Genomic DNA, 27,007 nt, shown 5'->3' on the forward strand with positions numbered 1-27,007 from the left:
CGACTGCTGCTGCGGTAGTGGGGAAATGCTGCAGGATACTCGCCGCCGACGCAACTCTCGTGCGACCCTCGGGACTGAAGTTTTTTTTTTTTTTTTTTTAATATCAGTTCTGTTGGTCACTCTTTTATATTGTAAGACTTGTAAACTTCCCTTAACCTTGTGCAGTCAGATCACCCAGAACTTAATAGGTACGGGTGGAACAACCTTACATGGCAGTTGGGAATTCACCTGGAGAACCAAGGGGCTCCCACATTTGGGGGGAAAAGGATGAAATAGTCAACTTTAAAACCCCTGGAGATCTGACCTAGCAAAAGTTTAATCTGCTAGCTTTGTGCAGGTCAGGGTTGATCCAGGTGAAATTCTTGGGCGTTGGTTAGTGGCCTTTTGTATTGTTCTACAGACAGATGCTGACAGTGGCTTTCCATAAACTTGACTGTTGCTTCTTGCTGGAATGTTCTTTTTCTTGGCAATGATTCTATTCTGAACTTTTCTCTTTGTTCCCTTCTCCTAGTTTCCCAAGGCCTTTGTGGTAAGGATATTTGGGGGAGAGGGTGGTTGTTCTGGAAAAAATAGTCCCTTACCTTTCTGTAAGGACTGCTGCTGCTGCTGCTAAGTTGCTTCAGTCGTGTCCGACTCTGTGCAACCCCACAGATGGCAGCCCTGGGATTCTCCAGGCAAGAACACTGGAGTGGGTTGCCATTTCCTTCTCCAATGCATGAAAGTGAAAAGTGAAAGTGAAGTCGCTCAGTAAGTGTCCGACTCTTTGTGACCCCATGGACTGCAGCCTACCAGGCTCCTCCATCCATGGAATTTTCCAGGCAAGAGTACTGGAGTGGGGTGCCATTGCCTTCTCCCTCTAAAGGACTAGAGAGTAAATATTTTTGGCTTTGTGGCCCCTATCTCTATCACAACCAGTCAGCTCCCTTGTCGTAGCTCAAAAGCAGCTAAAGACACCATTTACATGAGTGGATCTGTTTCCCAATAAAATTTTACTCCAAGGGAGTAAACACGGGAGTTTGCTGACCCTTTATTCCGAAATAAGCTTTTGTGGAGTCCCTCAGTTGGGACAAGTGAAGGAAGGACAGACAACCTTTGGCAAACAAACTGTGCCAGTAGAGAATTATGCTCAAAGCCAGTGAGACAGAAGGCCAGATTGAGGGAATGGATTACATGTGAAAGGTTTAAGGAAACTAATCAAGGTTATTATGTGAGCATTGTTGTAGAAGTTTTGCTTGTATGTTCCAAACCATCCTCCACAGGGCACCCATCTGATCATGTGACTTCTCTGACAGCCTTTCGTGGTTCCCACTTGCAGTGAAGTCCTGCCAGGCTTCTCATCTCTTACTTTATCTGCCGTCTTCACAAGCACTCATGTGCTCCAGCCAGACCCCATCATTTGCCTTTCCGTTCTTTGGCCCATGGCATTTCTTCTGCCTGGAAAGCTCTCCCGTTCTTTGACCATAAAGTGAACTTCTAGTCATCCTTCAAGACTCTTTGTGAACACTGCTTCTGGGAACTGTATCAACTTCTACTGAATGCTGTCACCCTACTTTTGCTTATCTAGCCATGATGACATGTATCACATGAACCTGACTCTCACTTGACTGAGTTCCTTGAGAGCAGAGACTGTGGCTTTTTTTTTTTTTTTTCCAGACTGCCTTGATTATCACTGGGGTAATTCAGTTCTCTGCCATTGTATATCCAGTCGATAAAGACTGGAAAAGAATAAGTGAGTGAACAAGATGCCTGTTTTAGTATACTGGGATGAAATAATGAGGTCTTGGGGTAGATAGACAGGGGAGAAATGTGAAGGGCTCTAGAAGCAGCCTTTCCTCTCTTCACTGCCCTTCCCTGTGGTCTACACAGAGCCTGACCCAGATGGAGAGGGAGAAGATTGTTTGGGAGTTTGAGCAGCTGTATCACTCCTTGAAGGAGCATGAGTATCGCCTTTTGGCCCGTCTTGAGGAGCTAGACTTGGCCATCTACAACAGTATCAATGGTGCCATCACTCAGTTCTCTTGCAACATCTCCCACCTCAGCAACCTGATTGCCCAGCTGGAAGAGAAGCAGCAGCAACCCACCAGGGAGCTCCTGCAGGTAAGACTGAAAGCCCCCTGCCAAGACAGCTCCTGCTCTGCCAAGCAGTATCCAGGGCCCCCTACTCCCTTGTTGAAACTCTGATTGTAGCAAGGGCATGTTGGAAGGGAAATGTACAATAGAAGCCCTGGTTGGCCCAACTTGGGTCAGTCAGTTGCACCGTGTCGTGGAAAGGTCAAAAGGAAGACCTGTCCTGCTCAAGCCTGTCCTGCACTGATAAGAGGTCTGATCACAGGCAAGGCTCTTGACCTCTCTGGGCCTCAGTGAACTCAGTTACTCATGTAATGAGGAATTTGGCCCACATGTCATTTAAAGATTATCCTCACCCCAGTATCCTATAATTGTAAAATGTATGTGCGCACTATGACAACCACAAAATAACAAGTACCACAAGAAGTGGTCAGCCCAAGCAGTCTTGGGATTTAATCTTGGTTGTATGGGTGATAAAGCTGCAGTAGACCCAGACCAGCAAGACCACAGGAAATGAGCTGATTGTTTGTTGTTTGTTCGTTCAGTGCATATGAATTTTCTGTTCTGGGTCAAGCAGTGGAATTAAGTGAATAAATAAGCTCTCCTGAAATTTAAATTCTGATGTCGAGATCATATGATAAAGAAGTGAACAAACAAGTATCATCAGTGTTGCCATTAAAAAGAGGCTGATGGGTTTAGGGTCAAGAAACTATGGCCCACCACTTGTGTCCTGCGAGCTCATTGTGTTTTTTAGTTTTGAATAGTTGGGGAAGAAAAATCAGAAGAATGTTTGTTATTTTGTGATATGTGAAATTGCATACAATTCAAGCTTCATTGTCCATACATTTTTATTAGAACATAGCCATGCCCATTTATTTGTTTTGTATTATCTGTAGCACCAGAGTTGAGTAGTTGTGCCAGAGACTGTATGGCCTTTTTCTTAGAAAAAGTTCACCAACTCCTACTTCAGATTAAAAAGAGAAGGCTTAATCTTGAGCTTTAATGAACACCAATATTTAATAGCTAGAGAGAGAAGGACGAGCTTGCAGGGGAAACAGTTTACCAGAGAGGCAATATGTGATCAGGGAGGAAGAATGTTTCTGGAAGGAGGGAGTGGACAACAGAGTCTAATGTAGTTGAGGTGAAATAATATGAAGGCTGAGATCCATTTGGTTTAAAAACATGAGCATCCTTGATAAACTTTGTATAGAGCTGCCCGAGTGGAGCAGTCTGGGCAGGAGCCACATGAGGAGAAGTTGTAGTGACAAAGTGAATGGAAGATGTGAGAGTAAATGACTATTTCAATAAATAAGGCTATGAAAGAGACATAAAGAAAATACTTGGAGATAAGGTCGAATTGTGGGGCTTTATGGGGAGAGGATGCTTAAAGAAACCAGTTAAACATATCTTTTTAAAAAATGTGGGGAAAAAAATGTGGAGAGGAGCATCTGTTGTAAAGATTCAGGTGAAGAAAATTTACTGAAGCTCTAAGGATGAACTCATCTCTGATGCACTGTTTCTGAGAAGGCAGAAGGAAGGGTACTGAAGCATGTAGAAGGGACTTAGCTTTGAAGTATCCTCTGTTGTATAAGAAGAAAGGAGGGTGGGGACAGGTAGATGCAGCAGGTTGTGAGGATTGGTAGCAAAAACGTCTTGGCTTCTATCCTCTTCTGCTGCCATTGAGCAGGGGTTAGAGAAAATGAGTTTGAGGATTGTGGGAAAGTTCTGAAATTACTGTTTCAGAGTATGGGAAAGCAAATTGGTTTGCAAGACGTAGTTGAGTTACTTGGTCAGTGAACGTCAGTTTATATCAGAATTTGTCCAGTTGTGTGACTTTTTCCCGTCCCGGCTTTGCATTCTATGATTGTGACTGTTCTGGTTCCAGGCCTAGGGAAAGCTGGTAGTTGGGTTCATCCAGGATTAGGGCTTTGCAAGATGTGAGAGGTTTTTTTTGTTTTTGGCCTTGGCCACACTATTTATAGGATCTTAGTTCCTTGACCAGGGATTGATCCTGGGCACATGGCAGTGAAAGCACAAAATCCTAACCACTGAACCGGTCAGGGAACTCCCCCTGTTCTGGCTTTTTGATTATGATAAAAAATACATAACATAAATTAACCATTTTAACCATTTCAAAGTGTACAACTTGGTACATTTAGTAGACTTAATGTTATGCAACCATCACAGCTGTATAGTTCCAGAACACATTCATCATCTCAGAAGGAGACCTCATACCCATTAAACAGTCACTCCTCATCCCTTTCTACCCAGTGGCAACCATGGGTTTGCTTATTTTTTTAAGGTATTTGTGAGAATATTTCTGAACACATGGACCATGAAATCAAAACTAGATGATAAAGAAAAGTAGAGAAAGAAGAGGGCAAGTTGTGGACTCCATGGGGGAGAGTGGTCATGGTAGAAGTCATTTGAAAAGTAAACTGAATCTTAATGTGGAGAACGAGAGCATTCGCACTAAGGTCAGGAACAGGGCAAGATGGCCACTGTTGTCTAACCGTATTTTAACGTATGAACACACACACAGAGGAATGTTATGCAACTATAAAAAAAGAAAAAGGAAGATACCTATGGTATAACTGATATAGAGGAGTGTCTATAATGTATTGGGAAGTGAAAAAAATCAAAGTGCAAAATATAGATTATGCTTTTTGTGTAAGAAAGAAGAGATAATTAGAAAATACATGTATCTGCAGGTATTTGCAAGGGAAACACTGGAATGATAAACCAGATAATAATGGGGAGAATGGGATGAGAAGAGATAGGAAAAAAGTGACAGATTCTCTGACCAAGTCTCAGATTTTTTGAGCACCGAAATAATTAAGAATAGTGATGAGTTATAACCCATTGAATAAAGTAGGAATTGATGGGTCCATACTAATAATAAATAAGGGAAAATTCTTCCTTCCAGTTGACTGTCGACTAAGTAATGTACAAGGAATTTTGAGGCAAGAAAATGATCATTTGGCAGCTATCATAGTGAAAGGTAATTTAGACAATAATTATCTACAGATGCTAAATCTGAGAGGGAGTTCGATAAGGGCTGGAATGTTAATTTCAAAATGTCATTTGAGATTACTTTTTAATTACAAAAGGAAAAATAGTAGCTATAACATACCACCAATAAAGAAAGTAAATATCAAGTATCTTTAGAAGGAGACATAATGTAAGCTTGAATTTAATCATGGGGCAATACCTGGGAAACCCAAGTGGAGAGATATTTTTAAAATAATTAGCCTGTATTAAGGCAATATCGGGGTCTTCCCTGGTAGCTCAGCGGTAAAGAATCAGCCTGCCTGTGCAGGAGACATGGGTTCGATCCCTGGGTTGGGAACATCCCCTGGAGGAGGAAATGGCAACCCACTTCAGTACTCTTGCCTGGAGAATTCCATGGATAGGGGAGCCTGGCAGGGTACACTCCATAGGGTCACAAAGAGTCAGACACGACTGAAGCAACTTAGCGCACACACACACACAATAATAGGTCAAAGAAAGCAAGCTGGGCAGGCAGGTAGACAGTTGTGGTCCAAGAGTGAGATGCTTGAGTTAGTAGATTTGAAATCTTGAGATCTTTGACCAGCGTGCAGGATGGGAATGCAGGAAGGTGCTGGAATAGCAAATAGTATGTATCCCAGTTTCCTTTGCCCAGGTTTTACACAGTGTGTGCTCCTTGTCTCCCTGGTTTTGCCCAGGAGGGCCAGCCTGTAGCTCAGTTCTAACAAACATCTATGAGAGAAAACGGATATTATAAATGATTTCTCATGGTTTTCATTTTCCTTTCTCTTGTAGGACATCGGGGACACATTGAGCAGGTACAGTTTTCTCTTTCCCCAGTGCTAAATCAAGCCTAAGTAGACTTTCCCTCATACTTAGAAACTCTGGAAGGAGCCCAGAGCCTGAGGACATCTTACCAAATTTGACACATATCCTGTCTGTCCCCGAACTGAGTCACTAGTGTGCAAAGAACTAGATGGACTGCAGCTCTTCTCAGTAAAACTAAGGAATTATTGACAAATACTGAGGGTGAGGAGTGAAGTGGGGGCCCACTTGAGAAGGTGCTGGTAGTCTATGAGGACACGTCTGTGGAGAGAGTGGAGGCACAGGGCCTCGGGCAAAGTGCAAGGATATTTTATAGTTTTTGTTTCAGAATCCTTTCTCTTTTGTTATCTCTGTCTTTGTTTCTGGTTCTCTTTTTTCTGTAATGGAGAAAATACAGGCTAAGAAAAGTGTGACCAGCTCAGAAATGAGTCATGAGTTACCTGGATTCTGGCTCTTGTTTTTATTATTTCTCTACTGTATCATCAGATGGACAGTGAGGAAGAGCTACCTGGAAGTTGGAACATGACCAAGCGGGAAAAGCCCAGAATGGGCAAGAAGCCACAATTAAATTGTTTTCCGTGTTAGATGGCAAGGACAGATGGGATAGACCTTGGGGAATATAATGTTTGTTGTAGGAATGCCTACTGGGGTAAAGCCTGACTTTGAGGAAACTGAACATTGAAGCTAAGTAAAACCCTGAAGGGTGAAAACCCTTCAGAGGAAGTGCAGCTTGATTGTGAGAGAGCATTGGAGGAGGAGATGGGCTGGAAGGGCCGTGTGAATAGAATTATTGATAGAGCTGAGCTTTTTGAGGGCTGCTGAGATGGGATGGTACTGAGCTAGAACTGTTACTAGTCCCTGCCAACTGGCCCTAACAAATACTGCCCTCACTTGCTGCTTTTACTTTTTGGTGTCAGTCTAGTTCTGAACTAACACAGATATAGATCCCTTAGGTTCTAGCATCTTTGAATGTTAAGTTCGGGTTTGACTCTGAAAAAGTTTGGACTTAATCTTTGACTTGATTTAAACATAACTAAAACATTCTGCCACCATTAAAGAAATGTGCAGATAGCTAGCCCAGGGCTGGTTTGGTGGCTCCAGTGATTATCATCAGACTCTCAGGTTTCTCTCTGTTTACTCTTCTGCCATATATAAGCTATGCTCCTCATTCTTACAGCCCAAGAAACTTCCTAGAATGCTAACCAGCAGGAAAGAGATAAGTCACATTCCATTCCTTTTTAAGCAGACTTCTCAAATTAGTGCAAGATACTTGTTAGCTCTCATTGGCCAGAGGTTAGTCACATTCAGACTAGGCAGGCATGAACCCAGTAAAATTTGGAAGGTGAGAGAAGGGATATTGGGTGTGTAATCAGCAGTCAGTGTTTGCCAGAGACCCTTTGAGGGGGAGGTGGGTAACTGGATATTGTCCAGAGAGTACCCATCTGTCTGAAAATGTCATTCTTGCCATATTTGGGAACCTGAGGGTTATGGGTCATTGCCTGCCATGAATATCAAGGACTTGATCATGGAATCTAGTGCTTTCTGGCAAGGTCAGGCTTATATTCAGTTTAATTCAGTGAATCTTTCTGAGGGCATATGCCATTTGAAAAGCCAGAAGCTAATGCTGTGGGAGAATATGAAGGTAAGATGACTCCCCTATTCTGGTCCAGAGGATCACAGTCTAGGAAGAGAATAGGAAAAGGGCTCTACTGGCTGCTATTAAAGAGTGTCCACCAATCCACTGACTGGCCAGTTTAGCCCAGGCTTTGTCCTAGACCCTGAAAGAAGTTTGGGTGGGAGTGGGGGGATTCACTCATGGATTTTTTTAAACGTAGGGCTGAAAGAATCAGGATTCCTGAACCCTGGATCACACCTCCAGACCTGCAAGAGAAAATCCACATTTTTGCTCAGAAGTGTCTGTTCTTGACTGAGAGTCTGAAGCAGTTCACAGGTAATGTGAGAAGAGGGATCTCTGAGGGTTTATGGTCTGAATAACTGTATTGCCTGAGAGGAAGTGTTTTCCAGCTAGATAATGGAATGCAAACTGAATATCTTCTTTTCTCCCCATAGAAAAAATGCAGTCAGATATGGAGAAAATCCAAGGTAAATTTATCTACTTAATGGACTTTTGATGTTAAAGTTTCCTGGAAAGATAAACATCTGCACCAGAGTATGGGAAATGGGAAATGGCTGGCTTCCCCTAATATTTCACATCTTTCTTTTGGCTTTGTTAATTTTTTCAGTTAATAGCCTCTTGTTTCAATTTGAAGTCTTTTAACTAAATACACTCATTTCTCAATCTACATTAATGGAAGAGGAAAATATACAATCCAACAATTAATGCAGAATTAATTTGGTTATTTAAAAATTATTTTTAATTGAGAAAGAGAATCAAGAGAAACTATTCTAGCTATATTCCATTTTAGCTAGTATTTGTAGTTATAATTTATCAAGTTTCTGCTGCATATGGGCACTCGTACTGACCGGGAGGAGGAAGAATTGAGCATCACTGGTTGAGGCAACACCTCGAGGGCAGGAACCTGGGTAGGAACAGGGATTCAGGAGTCTGGCTGCCTGGGTCCTGGGCCCACCTCTGCCACCTGATAAGCATTCTACACTGTATTTTCCTCATTTGTAAAATGAGGAAGATTAATAGCTCTTACCTTACAAGGCTTAGGATTAGGTTTACTTACAATTTCTGAAGCGTTCTAGAATGGAACCTTCATGTATATTTATTAAACAAAGTATTCTAGGTATTTAAGGGGCACTCTTCAAATATAACATCTTCTGCTCATGGTAACTTATAAGCATATAACACATATGCGTGCATGCTAAGTCACTTCAGTCATATCCGACTCTTTGTGATCCAATGGACTGTTGCCTGCCAGGCCTCTCTGTCCCTGGGGTTCTCAGGGCAAGAGTGGGTTGCTATGCCCTCCTCCAGGGGATCTTCCCCACCCAGGGACTGAACCTGCGGCTCCTGCACTACTGGTGGATTCTTTACCACTGAGCCATCAGGGAAGCCTTAGCCCATATGGCTGTTTTCAGCCCAAAATGCTGAAATTCCTAGGCAGCTTGATATAATCTGAAACCCTTATATGTACTTAATCACTTTTCATCTTTACTATAAATTACAAGTCCCCATAATTTTTATAATTTTCTATATAAAACTTTATTTGTATGGCATCTTTTCAGGTACATACGTTTTTCACATCTGGCAACATGGATTTAGGGAATGCTCACAAGCAGAACAGGGACAACAACACTTAATACCAAAAGTGGTTAGCTCAGACACGACATTCCTTGATCTGACTCTCCTTTATTTTTCCTGCTCTTCTCCTGCACTTAAGTAGCCCATTGAGAACATACCTGTGAAAATGCTTTGTCAACTGTAAATGCAAATGGTGTAGTTTGCCCCAGCTTGGTAGTGGGTGTCACTTGAACCACACATCCCCTAGAACAGGTAGCTTATGAATCCAAGAGTTATGTATGATGTGGACTTAGAACCATGTCTCTCCCTGCAGAGCCAGCTGACCCACTGAGGAGTGGAATCCTTAATCTTGCCTCAGTTTGACCCCATATGCTTCCAGTGCCGAGCTTGTGTTATCTTTATGCTCAAAGTTCCCAACCCCTCTTCCCTTTGAGCTCTTGGCTGGAAGATGGAATCTTAATGCTGTATGAAGAAATGAATGCAGGACTGACAGCAGGGGTTCTAATGGAAACCATTGCTTTATGATGACTCCTAAAGCTCCTTCTGTTGGGTACTTTCTACAAATCGCAGATAACTTCCATAACTTCTTTTCTCTCTTGTTTTTTTCAGAATTGAGAGAGGCCCAGTTATACTCAGGTGGGTGATAGGAGACAAAACCATTTGGAAAAAGGAGTAAAAATCCTTATCAACCTAACTACTATTGTGAATGATTTTGGAAAGTGCCTTAATTTGAATTCTTTAGGTTACATTTATTTTTTTAAAAATTATAACAATCACAAAAAATTGTTATTTCTATGTGTTTGTAATATTTGCTTCCTCAAATGCCTCAGATCTGAAAACATGGACCTTTGAAATATGAGGAAATTGAATTCAGGTGCTAGGAAGGATTATAGAGTTGAAACTGCGGTTTCCAAAAATTAGCGCACTGCCACTGCTAGTACACTGGTCCACTGCTGTGCCCACCCAGCCTTGGGCAGTGTGTGGTTTACAAAAACATCCTTCCAAAAAGATTGAACTTGCCTCTTATTCTGAGAGCTAGGGAAAGTCTAGGAAAAATCTGCCATCGTCCCCTCTCTATGGCTCAGATCTAGAGCTGAAACTCTCCCTCCCCTTGACAATCACCTTCACCTGAGGTTCACAGAGTGGCTAAATCTATGATCTCAAACTCATCTGAGGTTTGTATTCACTTGACCACCTTCTGTTTCATGGGATCTTCTTCATGGACAAACAACATGTGTGTTAGTTGCTCAGTCGTGTCCAACTCTTTCCAGCCCCATGGACTGGGGCTCGCTGGGCTCTTCCATCCATGGGATTCTCCAGGCAAGAATACTGGAACAAGTTGCCATTTCCTTCTTTATCATGAACAGAGAAACTACAAACAGCAGGTCTTCTTTCATTAATGTCCCCTGGTTGTGATCCATATTTAATTATTTCAAGATTGAATATGTTGCTTATGTCTTGCATTTCCTAATATTGCACTGGGTACAGTAGAGGGAACCAAAGAGCATAAGGCACTGACCTACCCTTGGAGTTAAATGTCTGGTTGGAGGTATGAGGTCTACCCATGACATGAGGGAATAAATGGGCAACTGTTGTGAACAGATTGTTGAACCAAGAACCGTGCCTCTGAAGTTCTTGGTCACCTCCACCAGTTGTCATGAGCCTTTTGTGGGAGACAGTCAGCCTACCTGAACTATGGTTCAGAGAGATAATGTTAGGGAATCTTCCTTCTGAACAAGATATGAAGAACAAGTGAGAGAATATATCAGTGATTTTAAAACTGGAAACCACCACATGATTGTCAGATGCATGTGGCACTATTTAGTGTCTTTATCTGACATAATATGAATATCTGTATGTTTCACAGCAGATCTGTTAGTGTTGGTTGTAGAGTGCTACACCACACCGTGTCTGTCTAAATACTGTAAAGTTCCAGCCCCTGAGGCTTTCGGATTAAGGGGTTGGACATACACTTAAGAAAACCTTAAATTCAGCTTATAACAAATATTGTGGTTTAAAATGTGGAAAAGCAAGTGGAGGTAAAAATTTCAGTACTTCCAATATATCCTAGCTAAATGAGATAACTAGCTAAGCCAAACAGTAATTTTGGGAATGTCTGCTTCAGGGTGGACTTGAATGTATAAAATGAATGTGTCTTTGCTGGAGAGCTCTTACTCACTTCTCAGGGATAGGAGAAAAGCTGGGTGTTCAGAGTGGGCTGTCCTGGTGCTCGGCTAATCCTCCTCTGCCCCTGTGTTTCTCTGCAGTGGATGTGACTCTGGACCCAGACACGGCCTACCCCAGCCTGATCCTCTCTGATAACCTGCGGCAAGTGCGGTACAGTTACCTCCAGCAGGACCTGCCTGACAACCCTGAGCGGTTCAATCTGTTTCCCTGTGTCTTGGGCTCTCCATGCTTCATCGCTGGGAGACACTATTGGGAGGTAGAGGTGGGAGATAAAGCCAAGTGGACCATAGGTGTCTGTGAAGACTCAGTGTGCAGAAAAGGCGGGGTAACCTCGGCCCCCCAGAATGGATTCTGGGCAGTGTCCTTGTGGTATGGGAAAGAATACTGGGCTCTCACCTCCCCAATGACTGCCCTCCCCCTGCGGACCCCTCTCCAACGGGTGGGGATTTTCTTGGACTATGATGCTGGCGAGGTCTCTTTCTACAACGTGACAGAGAGGTGTCACACCTTTACTTTCTCTCATGCTACCTTCTGTGGGCCTGTCCGGCCCTACTTCAGCCTGAGTTACTCTGGAGGGAAGAGCGCAGCTCCTCTGATCATCTGCCCCATGAGTGGCATCGATGGGTTTTCTGGCCATGTTGGGAATCATGGTCATTCCATGGAGACCTCCCCTTGAGGAGGTGAACTCAGGCCAGAAGGGCTGCTGGCCGTACTCCCACCCCAGGCATGAGGCATCTTGTTGCCTTGCCACTTCCTGCCCATCACAGCTGGATGTTCTTACTACTTTCCATGCCCTGCAGTGCAAGACAGGATGTCTGTGTTCTCTGCCATCCCCTCCCTTCCCACGAAAATTGTGAGATGTAATAAGTTATCGAGATTGCCCAGAAATAAAAACCAGATGTCCACCTCCAGTGTTCCACACTTCTTGGTCTTACACATTACTGGAGGGGATAAAGAATATGGATAATCTTGGGTTAGGAGAGCCATTCAAGATACTTTCACCTGGGCTCAGCCCCATATAGTGATCATGGGTATTTGCTGTCATTTCTGAACCAGGGCTTCTTTCTGAGAACCCACAGTTGGGCTATAAAGTCCTGTCAGCATGGATCCCTTTGTCCCAGTTTTTCCTTTGGGATTAGTACCTCTACTCCTGATTCTCAATCTGCTGTAGTTTTATTAACTCCATTAAAGAGGCCTGTATGTGTTTTGATTACAGTTATTTTACAGTAATGGTGGGAAATAGCCTCACCTCTGTTAGGCTATAATGTTCTAACCAATGTGCTCTTTGCCTCTATCTTTTTGAGGGCTTTGTCAGCTCCCTTCATTCTAATGAAAAGTGTATCCTGGTCCTGGATGCACATCATCCGGGATTATTTTCTGCTCAGCACCACTCATTGTTCCTACCTCCCCTCCCACTTCCATTTGTGGACTGATGGTCAGTCATACCCTATCCCTGGAAGGGTTCTGGGGCAATATTCCAGGGGATTCATTGACTTGTCTCCATTTTTCCCTTCTATTTCGAGGGAAGGGGGAGTTTACCTTTCCAATGTATGTACATCAAGGGGCTATTCCATCCCCATGGCCATTGGGTCACGAGGCATTCTGAGGTCGGAAGGTCAAGGCAGATCACTAGCGTAAGCCCCCATGATGGTTCTTAGTCTTCTCTTTCTTTGGGTACATGCTCCTCTGTTTAAAAATAAAGTGAGTATGGATGTTGTTTACACTGTTGTTGTTTTCTGGGTCTTGGTAGGACTGGGTTCATAGATATTGGAGGAGGAGGCATGGTTAATGGTGTTGATTTCCTCTATGGGTTGAGAATCTCATTCTGGTCAATATTTTACTTTCAACTGGATGATAAAACAGTACCATGTCACTACTTTCTACTGGTGCTTAGAAAGTAGTGTTGGACTGCCACAGCCTATAGCTTTGTATTGGCGAATCCTGTCACTTCTCTGGGAAAGTGTTCTCTCAAGTCCTTATTATAACTGACAGTGGGTGTGCAGCGATGCTTGGTATAGATCAGAGCGCCCAGAGCTTGCTTCCCACCTCAGAAGCAGCGGCCTAAGCCCTTAGGGTCATGGAGGTCACCACATTCTGAGGGGGAAAACTAGGCTGAGAGGACAGCTCTTTTCCAGGAGGTTTTCGATCTTTTCTGCTTTTGGACATGACCTCAAGACGACAGATTTTGTGGTCTTAGTCTTGTACCCAACGTTGTAGTTCATGGCTGAAGATCATGCATTGGTGATATGTCCTGATACATGTATTTATTCAAAGGTTTTGAGAGAAATAACCAGGAGCTACAGAGAGGGGCTTCCATGAGGCTAGGTTAGCTTTTGCTGAATAGTCTCAATAGATATAAATACATGTGCTAACATATATATTATTATGTATATAAAATACTACTACACAGATATAGAGCAGTGCTTAGCATATAGTATGAAGTGCTTTGTGTACAATGGCTTATTTAATGCTCTTAACAACCCTACAAGATAAAGTGGATACTGTTGCCTTTATTTTACACAAGAAAATTGAAGCATAGAGAGGGTAGTGATTTATCCAAGGTGTACAGTTATGAAGCAACAGGGCCAGGATTCAGACTGAGGTGAAATACATGTCCACGTACATCATATCCTGCCTCACAATATCTATGGATTATGCTTTTCTGCATGGAAAGGTAGAGACTGAGGCCTTGGGATGCCAGTCTGTTGACCTGGGATACCTGCCTTTAACAGTAAGTCTGTCTATTCTAGATTCAAGAATTCGCAACTGGAAAACTGCGTAAAGAGACCCAGTCAGAATGGCATTTCAGTTTCACTTAATATAGTCCATTGGGACAAGGATGAAGAATAAGAGCCCATAAAGAGGGCACCTTTCTTGGTACCAGTCCCAAGAAAATGTGCCCCTAGGAAAGATTCCCTGATCCTTGCTGCTTGACTGACGGAGCTGTCTCCAGGCTAACAAAAGGTCTCACACTGGATCTGCTTTATCTCCAGTAGACTCAGTGCTAATAGGAGCAGCATCTTAATGAATTTTTATTATTAACAGCAGCAGCTGGAGCAGCGGTAAGCAACCTCTTTGGATTCAGCAAAGCTACTTTCAATTTGAACTGGGATATACTACAAGACTGAATATTACTAACAATGCTGAATGGGAAAATGTCTCAAAAAGACTGTATACTTTACAGTACCCTTTCTATGATATGGACAAAAGGTTTGTGGTTACCAGTGGGCCACGTGTAGGACAGGGTAGAGAAGGAGGGTGTGAATTGATGTGTTTTGTACTGTTTATCTTATGATTCTTATGGGTGGTGGGTTTAGAGGTATTAAAAAGAACATTTTTTAACCTGTCATTTTGAATGAAGTTAAATGAACTTTGCAAATGATCTGCAGGAAGGTAAGCATTTGAATTCATCAGGTCACAATATGGACCCCTTTATGCAAACATGGGATCCAGTTCTTTTGGTTCCTCTCTGGTCCTTAGAACATTTGAAGTTAATTACATATTACATTTGAAGTTGAGTGGTACTTCAACCACTCATTCTTTTGTTTTTTTGTTGCCTCAGGAAAATTGTGTTTGTCTTCAGCTGCTCTTGTTTTTTCTGATACTGATCTGGTGGGTACAGAAGAGCATCTTCCCCAAGAGCAGACAAGGCCTAGAAGGGAAAGTTTCAGAGAATGAAAGGAAACTGCCATCTAGGATACGCAGTTGACAAGATGAGAGAATGCACATGACAGTTGCCTTAAAGGCAACATTTAAAAGCACTAAGAAAGTAAGAGCAAGAGCTAGCATATAGTAAATAGATCCATTTGTTAACATCTTCATCAGTGATCGTGACCAAAGTATGGATGGAAATCACACATCTCCCAGCAAAACTAGAAAGATTCTTAGTGTACCAATGATTTGTGGGTTGCTTCTTCACAAATGCATGACAACAATTCATTCATTCAAAAAAAAGTTAAACAGTGTTAGGTTCCCCAGATGAACTTGACTGTTGAGAATACAAGAGAACCTAACTCTGTCCTTGGAAAAATTAATAAAGTCAATTAAGAGGAGAAAAAAATAACATGAAATAGTGGGATGAGGCAAAAGACCATTTGTGGGTAAGTGAAACACTGTGCTTTCAGGAGACCTCAGTGCCAACCATGGTGGTCAGGAGAAACGGAAAGCCTAGATCTGCATTTCTTCCTTAGGGCACTTTTTCTTGAGGTTGAGAGGTTAGTACAAACTAACATGGCCCTGCAATAAATTTTGACTTGATTATGCAATTAAATCACTACACTCTTGCACCTCCTTTAACCCGGTAATTTCTTTGAGAGGTCTTTGTAAAGAATAATGAGAAAGTTCAGTCAAACCAGTGTAGATTATTCTAGGTGAACTGACTTTGCTAGAATATTAATAAAGCATTAATACCTTAGATTTTACATTGTGCAAACAATACTTAAATATAACAGTATTGCCCCAAGTACATTTCCACATAAAACAGTGAAGAGATTAATTTCAAGGTGGGAAATTAAATCCTATTCTTTAAATTGGTATAAGCAAACATAGTCATCTTTTTTTAGTCCCCTCCACTCTTGAAAATTTTTTTTGTTGTTGAGCCCCGAGGCATGTGGGATCTTAGTTCCCCTGTCAGGGATGGAACCTGTGCCCTGCACAGTAGAAGCAGAGTCTTAACTACTGACCACTAGGTAAGCCCCACCCTTTTAAATTTTGAGGCCTTTCAAAATCCTTCATTCAGGTGTTTTCAAAAAATGTACACTGGCCTCTGGGAAGATCTGTTGCACAGTAAGCATTGTTAATAAATTGTAAAATTGTTTACATATTTAATTATACCTTACCTATTCCAGAAAGTACTTCAAATCATTTAAAGCATAAAATCAAAATATCAGGAGTTTAATATTCCATAAAGGAAGAAAGAGATGGAACTAAAAAATGACCAGGAATAAAAGTAAATGTTAGCAATGGTAACATTATAAGCACATTAAATGTGGGCCACAGTTTGGTTTTTAAAGACTCACATGAGAACCTTGTAAAATTTATAGCTCACTATAAAACTAGAGTTTTATATCTATAGTTTCTATACATGGAAAGTAGTGTTTAAGGGACTTAATAGGATTCTTGTTAGTAAAAGAAATTTCTTCTTGGGTTCTTAGTAAATAAAGACTATCAGAAGGGTTTATTTTTCGTAAAATGAGTTTCACAATTCAAGGAAGGATGAACACCTCAAAGGCTGGGTAAGCAATTTAGAGAAGAATATAAAAATCCTTGAAACATGAATATTGAACCTCACTAATAAAACTGTGTCACCCAGCAAAATGTTTCGTTGTTAACCGTTTAATCACAGTATTCTGTTGGTCATCTTTGGGTTATCTTGTGTAATGTGCGTTCAGTCCCTGGGTCCAGAAGATTTTCTGGAGAAGGAAATTGCAGCCCACTGGCAACACACTCCAGTCCCCTTGCCTGGGAAATCCCATGGACGGAGAAGCCTGGTAGGCTAGAGTCTACAACTGAGACTTCACTTTTCAGTATTCTTGCCTGAAAAACCATGGACAGAGGAACCTGGCGGGTTACAGTCCATGGGGTCGAAAAGAGTCAGACATGATTCTGCTGCTGCTGCTGCTGCTGCTAAGTCGCTTCAGTCGTGTCCGACTGTGCGACCCCAGAGACCGCAGCCCACCAGGCTCCCCCGTCCCTGGGATTCTCCAGGCAAGAACGCCGGAGTGGCTTGCCATTTCCTTCTCCAATGCATGAAAGTGAAAGGGAAGTCGCTCAGTCGTGTCCGACTCCTAGCGACCCAGTGGACTGCAGCCTACCAGGCTCCTCCGTCCATGGGATTTTCCAAGCAACAGTACTGGAGTGGAGTGCCATTGCCTTCTCCGAGACATGACTAAATTGCTTCAGAATTTGGGGAGGTAGGTGGGCAGTGTGTTTTAAAAGCTTTTAAAACTGGATAAACTTTAAGAATGGATATATGTATACATGTAACTGAATCACTGAGTTGTACACCTGAAACTAACAAAACATTGTAAATCAACTATACTCCAATATAAAGTTAAATTAAACTGGATAAAGATCTAGTGACTCCACTTGTAGAATTTAAGGTAATAATTACGGACATCTGAAAATATTTCGCTTTCAGCCTAGTTGGAAGAATAATTTCTTACTCTTTGCCCTTCAAGGTTTCATTAAAATATGTGACCTTCCAGACTCAAAGCTCATATTACTTTGCACAAAGCTGAGAAAGAGCTGAAAAAGTCTGAGTCAGGAAGTGTGGCACGTTCCCCTTATTTTCACCCCGCCATCCCTTTTAAAAATCGCCATTTTATCTACTACCTGGCAATGGACGCCACGGAGACTTTCAATCAGGAATATCCGAGAGTGACCAGGAAGGTCGGGAAGCAAGCGTGTCACACTGAGTTTCTCCGGACCTGGAACAGGTCAAGCTCTTGCGTAGAAACTGGTCTCATCAAGTCTTGCATCGGCGGGGGGTGTCGCCCTACAGGACTTTCCAAGGCTGTTCCTCGGCCGTCACTTTCGGAGCCCCAAACAAACACTTCTCCAGTGGCAAGGCATATCTGGGGACGAAAAGGAATCAGAGACAATAAAATGGTCTATGCCATAATATCTGGGGCTTTTGTTGGATTTTTATTGTTCCTCAAAAACTGTCTTCAAAAATAAGCCTGGGGCAAAAACCACGCTCAAGGTTTCGGTAAAGATGAGAGGCTGGAAAACCTACCAAGCGACTTGGGCTATAAACGTCGTTCGGTTCTTTCTTTCCTTCCCTCCAGAAACATAAGCTGTTTTCCTTTTCAAGCCACGGGTGGCCTTTTAGTCTCGATCCGGAAGTTAACTTCTTCCTGGACTATACGTCACACAGACGCTGATCTATTTTAGTGGAAAATCTTTCTGTTTTTCCCGAGGTGTCAGGATGGCCGAGTGGTCTAAGGCGCCAGACTCAAGCGAAGCTTCCCCACCTTGGGGATTCTGGTCTCCGTATGGAGGCGTGGGTTCGAATCCCACTTCTGACACGTTCCTTTTTTTCCCATCTTCTAATTTCTAAAACAAAATATATTGAGAAGAGCAATATGCGTATGTAATTTACCAACACAGTGTTAAAAACGGACTTAAAAAAATTTCTCACAGGGACTGCTAACGAAAAATAGTAAAGCTGAAACATCGCGATATTTTTGGAAGTCACGAGATTTGGGGCGAAGGATTAATAACGACGGGAGAGTACAAGAGGTTGGTTTTTCTGAGACAGCGCGAGGAAATGTTAAAATAGCGAGATTTGGAACTCAGATAGTTCCCTTTCTCTTGGTATTGGAGAAGAAAGTGGGCGTGGTCCGGTGCCCCGCCTGTTTCTCCTGGTTGCTCTTCCGCTTCTTCCCAGACAGAGGCCGGGCCGTGAATACTTCCTGCAGCACTCCCTGCCAAGCCCACTCACCTGTGGCTCACGTTAGTGCTCGTGTGTGTGCTCAGTGGTTCAGTCCTGTCCAGCTCTTTGGGACCCCATGGACTGCAGCCCTCCAGGCTCCTTGTATCCATAGTGTTTTCCAGGCAAGAATACTGGAGCGGGTTGTTATTCTAGGGGATCTTCCCCACCCAGGGGTGGAATCCGCGTCACTTGAGTTTCCTACAGTGGCAGGAGGATTCTTTACCACTGCACACTGCTGTCTGCAAAGATATTTTATATAGATGTTTAATATAGATCGATTGGATTTTTATTGATTTTAATATAGATCTATGGATCTATATTATTTATAAGAAATTAACGATATATAGATTTATGGATTTTATGGGTCTATAAATATATATAAATTTATGGATTTTAATATAGATCTATTTATTTTATATTGAACATGGTCTCTCCGTGTTCAAAAGTCATGAATTAGTTCTCAAACATTTCCTTTGTAAATTAGGCACAATCACACCCTCGCTGGCATCTAATAATTATTGTTTTCTTTCCTAGTCAAAACTGAGTGCCGTTTTAACTCCTGAATAAAATATGAAAGTTACACCTTTCTTCTCCTCCAAATCTAACCACCAACAATATTTTATTATATTTTGTACACTCCTATTTTCTCTGAATTCATGTATATATAATATATAAATATTTTGTTTTTACAGAAATGAAGTCATAGGAAGTATACCATTCTCTGACTTTTTTTTTAAACCTAATGTATCTTGGGCTCTTTCCGTGTAAACACTATCTTTTTCCTTAGAATGAAATGTTGCAAATAAGTACACAGGATAGATATAGTCTATTTCATTTATCCACTTTTTTTCCCCCTAGACATTTAGGGTATTTTTAATCACCATTCTTCCATCAAGTATATCATGAGTGCTTTTTATGTACCAAGGAATGCAGTTCTGGAGCCATGGCAGTAAAAGTATAAAAATAAAATGGAATAGGATAGAATTAAAATTTAATTTTTTTAAACTCGTAAAATAAACTTATACCTTATGTTGCTTATATTCCAGTCAAATGACTGATTCTGCTCAGGAACACCATATTCCAGGATTTCCTTATCTCTCAGGAGAAGAATATACATATCCCAGATTCCAAGACTAATGACAGCTATTGAAGATTCATATATGCATGGTAATGTATTTCTGTCATTATGACCACTCATGACTGTACTTGTTTGATCATTGATTTTTATCCTGAAATAGTCAAAATGTAAGAGACTAGGTGGGTGAAAAGAAAGCTGGTTTATTTAAAAATTAAAGCCTGTAGATATTTGAAAACTTTGAAACTCAGAAGATAGGTGAAATATTGGAAGTATTCATTTACTCTGAGACTTCCCTTGTAAAAAGAGTTGTTTGTATTACTCTCATAATTCCCTGCTTTCTGTTTCAGAAAAAGATGTTAAGTATATCCAAAAAGTTTAGAAAACACATGATTGCATACTAGCTAAAAATTGTTTGCAAGGTAATCGGGAATGAGTGCCTGACTTGTTTGGCTTTTAAAATGTGAATAAATAATGCAGAATGGTGCTCGCCTTGGCAGCACACATACTAAAGTTGAAAATGATTCGCATGGCTCTTGCTCAAGGATGACACGCAAATTTGTGAAGCATTCCATAATTTGACAAGAAATTAAAAGTTAAAGTATCAATAAGTGAAGGTTTGACTAAGCTATTCTTAGAATGATAAGCTTCATCCTAGTAACTGATTTCATATGATCGACCTAACCAATATTGACTAGCATAAAGCAAGTCTAAGATTTTTAAAGTGAAGTTAAAAATTCAACTAAATTATGGATAACTCCAGCTGAAATAAAAAAAGATACTTAAAAAAAATGTGGAATACCCAATATAGAAAGTAGGTCCAAATGTGACCAAACTATAACCACTACAACACAGGCCTATTGATGAGTGGATATACAGTTGTTTCTTTGTATCCATGGTGTTCCAGGACCACCAACAGATGCCAAATCCGTGGATACTTGAGTCCCATATAAAGTGGCATAATTATTCGCTTATAGCCTACACACATTCTCTTTTATACTTTTAAATCATCTCTTGATTAAATACTTAGTACAGCGTAAATGCTATGTAAATAGTTGATGGTGCATGGTAAATTCAAGTTTTCCTGTTTGGAACTTTCTGGAATATTTTTTCTGAATATTTTTGATATGGAGTTGTTATAATCCATGGCTGCAGAACCTGCAGATATGGAGGTCTGACTGTAAATGAGATGAGTGTGGTCTACCATCAGAGGGTTCCTAGGAAAGCCATAGTACAAGTCTGATTTCTCTATGAAATTTACTAGAGAAGTCAGTTAACTCATCAGCTCTAATATCCTTCAATTTCTTATAAATGATATAAAAAAGTAGCACTTGAAATGACAGTATTCCTATTTTAACCCAACTTCATACATTTTTTTTACAGATATCTCCATTTCATGGAACATGAGGTGAGAAGCAAACTGTATTTCACCACTTAAAATATCATGCCCTTCTTCAATATGATAAAGAACATTTATAGAAAAAACTACAGCTAACATCATTCTCAAGCAATTAGACAAGAAAAATAATCAAAGTCATTCAAATGGAAAGTATAGAAGTAATACGGTCTCTACTTACAGATGGCAATATCATGACATGATCACAAGAAAACTACAACTGATAGATGAATTCAGCAAAGTTGCAGAGTATAAGATCAACATACAAAATCAGTTGTGTTTCTATATCAGCAATGAACAAACCGAAAAGAAAATTATGAAAGCAACTTCAATTATAATAGCACATAAGGAATAAAATACCTACAAATGGATTTAACCAATGAAATGAGAGACTTGTACACTGAAATCTACAAAACATTGCTGACAGAAATTAAAGAAGACTCAAATAAGTGGAAAGAGATTCCAAGTTCCTAAATAGGAAGACTTAATACTGTTAAGATGTTAATACTATCCAAAGTGATCTACAGATTCAATTTCATTTCTATCAAAATTCCAACAACTTTTTTTACAGAAAAGAAAAAGCCATTCTTCAAATTCATACCAAATTGCAATATGAACATACAAAAATCTTGAAAAAGAAGAACAAAGGCGGAGAACTCAGACTCCCTCAATTCAAAACTTAGTATAAAGCTATAGTAACCAACATGATATGGTAATGGCATAAAGACGGACATATAATGCAATTGAGAATCCAGAAATCATCCCATACATTTATAGCCAACTGGTTTTTTAACGAATATTTATTTATTGTAAAAAAAAGTCTTAACCATTATAAATGTACTGTTCAGTAGTTTTAGGAATATTCATATTGCTGTGGAACAGATCTCTAGAACCCTTATCTTGCAAAATTGAAATTCTGTATCCATTAAACAACTGTCATTTTTACCTCCCTCCCATAAAATGGTAATCACCATTCTACTTTTGATTATTTCATATATTCTATGATGGAATAGAATTTAAGTTTTTAAGGCTGCACAAGAAAATTTGAACATAACATAGTCCCTGTCTGACAGGGCCTTCTTTAATGTACAATGTGCACCTGTACAAAGATAGGAATGTCTGCTTGACCATGCCAGTGGTGTAAATATTATCCTTCCTTAAAGGATAATATTGTTTTCCTAATTCTGACTCCTTGGAAAAAGACTCTGATGCTGGGAGGGATTGGGGGCAGGAGGAGAAGGGGACGACAGAGGATGAGATGGCTGGATGGCATCACTGACACGATGGACGTGAGTCTGAGTGAACTCCGGGAGTTGGTGATGGACAGGGAGGCCTGGCATGCTGCGATTCATGGGGTCGCAAAGAGTCGGACATGACTGAGCGACTGAACAGAACTGAACTGAACTGAATTCTGAGGGGTAATGGTTACGTGCTGCTTCCTTTAAACAGGTATATCTGGACTATGTATCTTTGGAGAAATAAAGAGCCTCTTGATGACAGTGAAAGAGGAGAGTGAAAAAGTTGGCTTAAAACTCAACATTCAGAAAACTAAGATATGGCATCTGGTCCCATCACTTCATGGCAAATAGGGAAACAGTGGAAACAATGGCAGACTTTTATTTTGAGGGGCTACAAAATCACTGCAGATGGTGATTGCAGCTATGAAATTAAAAGACACTTGCTCCTTGGAAAAAAAATTATGACCAATCTAGATAGCTTATTAAAAAGCAGAGACATTACTTAGCCAACAAAGGTCCATCTGGTCAAAGCTATGGTTTTCTCAGTGGTCAAGTATGGATGTGAGAGTTGGACTATAAAGAAAGCTGAGCACTGAAGAATCAATGCTTTTGAACTGTGGTGTTGGAGAAGACTCTTAAGAGTCCCTTGGACAGCAAGGAGATCCGTCCAGTCTATCCTAAAGCAAATGGGTCCTGAATATTCATTGGAAGGACTGATGCTGAAGGTGAAACTCCAATACTTTGACCACCTGATGTGAAAAATTGACTCATTTGGAAAGACCCTGATGCTGGGAAAGATTGATGACGGGAGAAGAAGGGGACGACAGAGGATGAGATGGTTGGATGGCATCACCAACTTGATGAACATGAGTTTGAGTGAACTCTGGGAGTTGGTGATGGACAGGGGAGCTTGGTGTGCTGCAGTACATGGGGTCACAAAGAGATGCACACAACTGAGCAACTGAATTGAACTGAACTGAACACTTGTGTCAATGGACACAAAGTATTTGTCTTTTTGTGATTGGCTTATTTCACTTTGAATAATGTCCTCAAGGTCTATTTCTTTCTTTTATTTAAGACGATAATATTCCATGGTACATACCACATTTTATTCATCCATTTATCCTTCTAAGGATATTTAGGTTCATTCTACCTCTTGGCTATTGTGAATAATGCTGCTATGAACATGGGTGCAAATATCTCTTTGAGACTCTATTTTCAAATCTTTTGAATATATACCCAGAAGTGGAGTTTGCTGGATCATACCATAGTTTTCAGTTCCATTTGTGGCATTTGCGCTCTTGCTAAAAACTAAAGGTCTCATGACTACACAAAAGTTGCTCCAGAGTACAGTTCAATTGGAATAAAAGCCTTTGGTGGCTTCTGCCTTTATGCTTTTCTAAAGGGAGGAGGTAGAGGCAATTATATTTATGGTAGCTAATGAAAATCTGGAGAACATCTATTTCAAACCATTCAGAGCTACAATTATAGAAATCCTAGTCAGATATTTGTTTCCAGAAATTTAGCTAGCCATTTCCCCATTTAGTTGATTTTTTAAGTGATCCCTGCCCCCTCAAAAGTTCAGTATTTCAGCTTTGTAAAGACCAAGTGCCTTCATATTCTCAGCGAGCTATTATATCATAGCACTATTATTCCTTAAGCCAGGATTAATAAAATTCCGTCTAAAGAAGCCCCCATCCCTAATTTTTTATTTCAGCCTATAAATTATTTCTTTCATAGGACGTGAAACAAGTTTTAGTTATTTTGTTTCTGTGTTTATTTCATTTGTCGGGTTCGGTAGAAAGTAAGCTCCTTGAGGACACGTGCTAGTCCCTCCTCGTTCATGCCTATAGCACTCGTCAAACATCAGGCCTCCAATATATAATTGTTAAATAAGAACGAATTGACCGACTAATTGATTGAACTCACTCACAACCGGGCAACAGCATCAAGAGAGGAGAGGAAACAAATCAGATTTTAAGCCTCTCCAACCTGGCAGGGAATCAGACCAGCAAATGGAAAAAACCGACCACGAAGGGACTCGAACCCTCAATCTTCTGATCCGGAATCAGACGCCTTATCCATTAGGCCACGCGGCCAACTGTAAGAGACCCCTCTCACGTAAAGTACAAAAGTTATGTAGACCGGCGTGGGCGGGGGCCTTTCTACTGACTGGACTGAACTAAACTGAAACGGGAAGAAGGAATGCATCTTCTTTTTTCAGAAATCTAGGTAATGGTCAGGCTACTTGTCCCAAATTTCGTCTTCACACAATCTCTCTAAATCAATTCTGTCCCTCTCCTTTGCCTCCACTACTTTGACTGCTTAACAGATTTTTCTTCCCCCAACCATATTTAGAAATCACAGTATTTGCACTGCATAAAAAGAACTTTAGAGTTTAAAACCTTAGAGTTTACATTTCAGAGAGGTGAAAAGGAAATGGAGGCAGATATAAAGCTCAACAAGCTATAGACCTGCCATTTTCAGTTCTGTTATGGACGATACTGCAGAAATGAAACCATTTTGACACATGATTTTAAGAAAAAAACCTTTTAGAGTTTGTGACCTTATTAATCATCTTTTGGCCAAGAATGAAAATACAGACCGAAGGAATTTTAATACCCTCTAATAAACAAATTTAGAAATTTGAAGGCAAACTATTGATGCTAGCTGGAAATGAGTTTTACACAAGTTGCACTCTTTGGAAACAGATGACTATATTCCAGAGGAGAAAACAAACTTTTGAAGTCTAAACTCCTTAGTGGATTCCTTTGGATTTTAATCTTGGTATCCATTCCATTTGCAAGCAAAAATTGATCTCCCCTAACTCATATTACTTTGCCAACAAAGGTCGGTCTAGTCAAGGCTATGGTTTTTCCAGTGGTCATGTATGGATGTGAGAGTTGGACTGTGAAGAAAGCTGAGTGCCAAAGAATTGATGCCTTTGAACTGTGGTGTTGGAGAAGACTCTTGAGAGTCCCTTGGACTGCAAGGAGATCCAACCAGTCCATTCTGAAGGAGATCAGCCCTGGGATTTCTTTGGAAGGACTGATGCTAAAGCTGAAACTCCAGTCCTTTGGGCACCTCATGCGAAGAGTTGACTCATTGGAAAAGACACTGATGCTGGGAGGGATTGGAGGCAGGAGAAGGGGACGACAGAGGATGAGAAGGCTGGATGGCATCATCGACTTGATGGACATGAGTTTGAGTGAACTCCAGGAATTGGTGATGGACAGGGAGGCCTGGCGTGCTGCAGTTCATGGGGTCGCAAAGAGTCGGACACGACTGCACGACTGAAGTGAACTGAACTGAACTCAATTTTGTACCTTTTTTTTTTTTTTTTGGTACTTCTTATTCCTTCCTCCTCTTCATTGTTCAAGTTTTTAATTCATTTTTAAAATTTAGATATTTTATCATAGTGTTAGTCACTCAGTTCTGTCCAACTCTTCAAGACCCCATGGACTGTAGCCCACCAGGCTCCTCTCTCCATGGAATTCTCCAGGCAAGAGTACTGGAGTGCATCTCCATTCCCTTCTACAGAGAGCTTCCCAGCCCAGGGATCAAACCTGGGTCTCCTGCACTGCAGGCAGATCCTTAACACTGAGCTAGGGAAGCCCTTAATATTAAAAGCAACTGAATTATATCTTTTTGCTGTACCCCACCAGGAATCTTTAGTTCCCTGATCAGCTATCCCACCCTTCCCCTTCCCTTCTCCCCTCCCCTCCCAGGAAGCTTGGAGTCTTAACCACTGGAACACCAGGGAGGGTCCTGTGTGTCTTTTTTTAATGCCAATACCTTACCATACTGTTTTGTTTACCATAGCTTTGAAAGACCCACTCCTCAGCAGTCTTCCTCCCACAATTCTGTCTCCTGCTCGAGGGTACCCTTTTTTCCCTTCTTGTTTTCTCCTCCTCCTGTATTAACTTTTCCAGGATCCTAGTTCATGTCAGTTTCTGTTCCTAGAGTTTCAGGTCCAGTTGTTCCCAAACTAGTTTAAGTTTGTTTATCATATTCAATTGAGGGACATTTATAATTTTAAAAAGTTTATTGAAGTATATAATTGACTTACAATGTTAATTTCTCCTGTACAGCAAAATGACTCATATATATATATATATATATATATACGCATTCTCTTTTATATTCTTCTCCATTACGGTTTACTAATGGCACCCCACTCCAGTACTCTTGCCTGGAAAATCCCATGGACCGAGGAGCCTTGTGGGCTGTGGTCCATGCGGTCGCTAAGAGTTGGGCACGACTGAGCAACTTTACTTTCACTTTTCACTTTCATGCATTGGAGAAGAAATGGCAACCCACTCCAGTGTTCTTGCCTGGAGAATCCCAGGGACAGTGGTGCCTGGTAGGCTGCCGTCTATGGGGTCGCACAGAGTCAGACTGAAGCGACTTAGCAGCAGCAGCAGCAGCAGCACAGAACATATAGTTTCCTGTGCTGTACAGTAGGACCTTGATGTTTACCCATTCTATATAGAACAGTCTGCACCTGGTGGTGGTGGTTTAGTCGCTAAGTCATGTCCAACTCTTGAGACACCATGGACTGTAG

General features: G+C 41.1%; 1 protein-coding gene, 2 long non-coding RNA genes and 2 other non-coding genes across 6 annotated transcripts in view; 3 read left to right on the forward strand and 2 right to left on the reverse strand.

Annotated features, from left to right (window-relative positions):
- TRIM27 (tripartite motif containing 27) overlaps window positions 1–13,020 on the forward strand; it is a 15,139-nt gene extending 2,119 nt beyond the window's left edge. The window contains 6 exon segments of the mRNA XM_010857309.1: window positions 1,867–2,097; window positions 5,872–5,894; window positions 7,737–7,852; window positions 7,972–8,004; window positions 9,722–9,748; window positions 11,380–13,020. Coding sequence (XP_010855611.1) covers window positions 1,867–2,097; window positions 5,872–5,894; window positions 7,737–7,852; window positions 7,972–8,004; window positions 9,722–9,748; window positions 11,380–11,975 — 1,026 coding nt within the window. The 3' untranslated portion in view covers window positions 11,976–13,020.
- An 88-nt stretch (window positions 13,021–13,108) lies between these two features.
- Window positions 13,109–18,474, reverse strand: LOC105001147. The gene is made up of 3 exons (XR_826829.1): window positions 18,036–18,474; window positions 17,633–17,874; window positions 13,109–14,951 (listed from the first exon to the last, which is right to left on the reverse strand). It is a non-coding gene; the product is annotated as an uncharacterized LOC105001147 (long non-coding RNA).
- LOC105001146 lies at window positions 17,113–22,388 on the forward strand. 2 transcript variants are annotated; one of them, XR_826828.1, is made up of 3 exons: window positions 17,113–17,211; window positions 19,781–19,901; window positions 21,193–22,388. It is a non-coding gene; the product is annotated as an uncharacterized LOC105001146 (long non-coding RNA). The 2 variants fall into 2 exon arrangements; XR_826827.1 differs by lacking the exon at window positions 17,113–17,211 and adding an exon at window positions 18,697–18,754.
- On the forward strand, window positions 18,222–18,327 carry TRNAL-CAA. Its single transcript has 2 exons — window positions 18,222–18,259; window positions 18,282–18,327. It is a non-coding gene; the product is annotated as a tRNA-Leu (tRNA).
- A 2,081-nt stretch (window positions 22,389–24,469) lies between the features above and the next one.
- On the reverse strand, window positions 24,470–24,542 carry TRNAR-CCG. The gene has a single exon. It is a non-coding gene; the product is annotated as a tRNA-Arg (tRNA).
- Window positions 24,543–27,007: the final 2,465 nt, after the last annotated feature.

The sequence above is a fragment of the Bison bison genome, unplaced genomic scaffold (assembly GCF_000754665.1).
Source record: "Bison bison bison isolate TAMUID 2011002044 unplaced genomic scaffold, Bison_UMD1.0 scf7180017864379, whole genome shotgun sequence".
In the NCBI taxonomy this organism is placed as follows: domain Eukaryota; kingdom Metazoa; phylum Chordata; class Mammalia; order Artiodactyla; family Bovidae; genus Bison; species Bison bison.